This window comes from Macrobrachium rosenbergii, chromosome 1, assembly GCF_040412425.1.
Source record: "Macrobrachium rosenbergii isolate ZJJX-2024 chromosome 1, ASM4041242v1, whole genome shotgun sequence".
Taxonomy (NCBI): domain Eukaryota; kingdom Metazoa; phylum Arthropoda; class Malacostraca; order Decapoda; family Palaemonidae; genus Macrobrachium; species Macrobrachium rosenbergii.
Genome location: NC_089741.1, coordinates 5,601,710 through 5,605,397, shown reverse-complemented (window position 1 = coordinate 5,605,397; position 3,688 = coordinate 5,601,710). Strand labels below are relative to the sequence as shown.

The window sequence follows — 3,688 nt, the reverse complement described above, 5'->3', positions numbered from 1 at the left end:
AAAGATGCCAACCCATGGGCATCTCCCCTCCACATGGTACCAAAACCCTACGGAACCTGGCGGCCATGTGGAGACTTTTGGCAGCTAAACATTAAAATGAAGCCCGACAGGTACCCATTGCCGAACATAGCAGACATCACCAACCAAATGAATGGCGCTAGTCTTCACTAAAATAGATCTGCTGAAGGGATACTTCCAAGTTCCAGTAGCGAAGAAAGACATAGAGGAGACAGCAGTTTTCACCCCCTTCGGCAGCTACACATTCAATTACAGCTGCTACAGCCTTCGGAACATGGGACAACCTTCCAAAGGCTAATGGACGAGCTTCTGGGCGATCTCCCCTTCTGCATTGTCTACATTGATGACATCCTGGTATTTAGACCCAACCTCAAGCAACACCTAAAAGACATCAAAAGGGTACTACAAATACTCAAAGAAAACAGACTTGTAGTAAAGGAAGACAAATGCAAGTGGGCAAAAATGACAGTGGAATTTCTGGGACATCAAATAAGCCCAGACGGCATCAAACCCCTCCCAGCAAAAGTGAAACAATCACCGACTTCCCAACACCAACCACAATCAAATCAATACAAGAATTTTCAGGACTAATTAACTACTTCCATCGATTTATACCCAGTATTGCTAAAATCGTGAGCCCAATATATAATTGTTTAAAACAGAAGGCCAAAAAAATTACTTTGGTCAAATATTCAAGATAATGCATTTTTATTAGCAAAGCAGGCAATAACCCCTGCAGCCACATTAATCTTTCCTCTACCCCATAGGTCCCTCACTTTGATGACTCAGCAATGGGCGCAGTACTGTAGCAGGACACAGATGATGGTGGTCGACAGTTGGCATTTTTCAGCAAAAAGTTAACGGCAGCAGAACAAAAGTACTCCATGTTTGATAGAGAACTCCTGGCAGTCCACAAAGCCATCTATCACTTCCACCACATGATTGAAGGACAGCAGTTTGTCATACAAATGAACCACCAACCTTTGGTACACACCTTTCTCAAAAACCACAGACACATGGTCAACACGGCAACAGCGTCACCTGTCTGCAATAGCAGAACACTCCTGAGTCATCAAGCACCTGAAGGGGTCTTCAAACACCGTAGCTGATGCACTATCAAGAAACTGCTCCAACGCCATCCCGAAATAGCAGAGGCGCAAAAAGATGATGTGGACCTACAGTCAACTGGGGCAGGACAACCCCGCCCTCATGTGGAGTGACTTATCTATCAATAACAGAGAGATGACCATCACCTGAGAAACAACTACCAGATGCCCTAGCCTCTACCTGTCATCAGGCCTCAGAAGAAAGGCTTTCAACCTAGCACAAAACCTATCCCGCCCATCAGGCCACACAACCTGAACTATAGTAGAATGATACATCTTGGTGGGGAATGAAGGCTGGCATCAAAAAGTGGACGAGAGAATGCCTTCCGTGTCAAACGTCAAAAGTAACGAGGCAAGTAGAGAGTGGAACAGGAGAGTTTCACGCAACACACTGCCGTCTCGCCCACATCCACATCGACGTAATGGGCCCCTTCCCCCCTCCGAAGGGTGCAGATACCTGTTCACCATCATTGACAGAAATACCAGGTGGCCAGAAGCAATACCAATACGGCAACAGACGGTGGAGAGTTGAATGAAAGCTCTCATCGGATGGGTCAGCAGACATAGAGTCCCAAAAATCATCATGAGTGATAGGGGGCCAACTCCAGATCCAGTTTATGGCATGCTCTCGAGACAGTTTGGGAACAAAGACGGTACACACAACCCAGAAGCCAATGGCATCATCAAAAGGCTACACCAGTCATTGAAAGCATCACTCACAGCCAGATGTCAAGGTGGGAGCTGGAGAAAAGAGTTACCTTGGGTTCTACTGGGCCTGAGAACGTCACCACACTCCTCATTCGATGCATCTTCAGCAGAATCATTGTATGAACAAGCATTAACATTGCCAGGAGACATCTTTCAACATCTGATGAGCCTGACATCCCCATCCGACATCTGTAAAGCGTTAGAACCGATAATGCCAGCCAAGACGACCTATGACATGGCCAAAAAATTGTACGTCCCCAACGAGCTGCTGGAAGGGAAATACGCATTCATACGAGTGGATGCACACAGAGCCCCGCCTCTCGCCAGCCTACTCGGGACCATACCAGGTCTTCCAAAGAAGAAACGAAGCCTACCAGATGACAGCTGATGGCAGAACCGTCTGGCTTTCCATCGATCGACTTAAGCAGCATACCTCCCAGACACCGACCTACAACCGTAGGCCTCTCTAAGGTGAGGAGTCCTGTAGGGTCCCACATGGACCTACACGATCGTCCAACTTACCTGGCCGCCCAGACTCATACTCTGTGGGCATCCACTCCTCACAATGAACATCTCCTGACATACACGCCAAGCATGCATGTATAAGAAACACAGTCGGTAGTTTACACCCTTTTTAATGTATACTATCGTCCAAAATCATGTCACGTCAAATGTATCATTCCTGCTGGAAGTAATACAATGTCAGCTTTCTAGCTATATTTATCAGAACTCCATCCACAACGTGTATATATATAGAATTATGTACCATTTTCCTTTCTCAAATACACTTGAATGAATGTTAATCTCTATTTTGTTTGCCTCGTGTCACACACTACATTTCTGCTTGCAAGAGCTCTTGACCTGTCTGTTTATTGTCTTGAATAAATCAGTAAGTTTGTACGCAGCCTCCTACTCACACCTTCGTTCCAGTATATCCATTATATACTAGGATTATATCGGTGAACTGTTCACCTACCATATATATGTTTGGTATTTTATTGTGGACAAAATATAAAAAAATGGAAAAACTGTGTTTTGGTTTTAATGATTTTTATAATTAAAACAATGCACTTTTTTAAAATAAATTTATGTATATTTCAATAAAATAACTAACTACTGGTAGTAAACTGACCGAAAGTAAAAAAAAGATAAATTTCCCAAGAAGGTACAAAATTTCTGGTTATATATTTTCCTAGCTTCAGAAACCGATCAAGAATTCCAGTAATAGAATAATGACGTAGAAACCACACGCGAGAATATGTAGCGATTCATCATACTTCTCTGGAAGGATTTCATTTTAGTTGTGATGGAAGTGATGGGGTTCTATAGCTTTATTTGCTACTTACGTGCGTGATGATTGTTAGTATGGGATGCATCTTCCCAGGAAGACAAGATATCCTTTACTGAGCAGCTTGGCATCAAGTAACTCTCAGTAATGGGATTACAAGACACATCACAGTTGACGATTTAGGATGGAACCATATACTAAACGAGATACGAGAAAGAAGAGGCAGTTGCATCATAACTTACAGGGTAATAGTCGAAAAGACAGAATTACCACCGAGCCCACCTTTCAGTCAGGGACAAACGCATTCTGTGAATCGAGAATGTTTTCCGAATCCCACATTCAGTCAACTGAAAGAGTTAGCGATGAGAATTGTCAGGTGACTGCAAAAACTACTGAAAAATTTCTGATGACCCAAATATAAGAAGAAACACCAGATCGAGTTAGGTAGACACAAAGGGGCCCAAAGCCGAAAAAGACTTAACATTATTATTATAATTGAAGATCTGACTTTGAGAATGATTTGAAAAGCATTAGATATCTGTTACACATCTGGTGATAATGATAATGT

At 43.2% G+C, this 3,688-nt stretch overlaps 1 protein-coding gene across 1 annotated transcript; it reads left to right on the top strand.

Moving 5' to 3' along the window:
* Positions 1-1,656: 1,656 nt before the first annotated feature.
* LOC136839237 (uncharacterized) lies at positions 1,657-2,220 on the top strand. The gene has a single exon (XM_067104992.1). It carries the CDS (start codon positions 1,657-1,659, stop codon positions 2,218-2,220), a length of 564 nt encoding a protein of 187 aa, XP_066961093.1.
* The last annotated feature ends 1,468 nt before the right edge of the window (positions 2,221-3,688 follow it).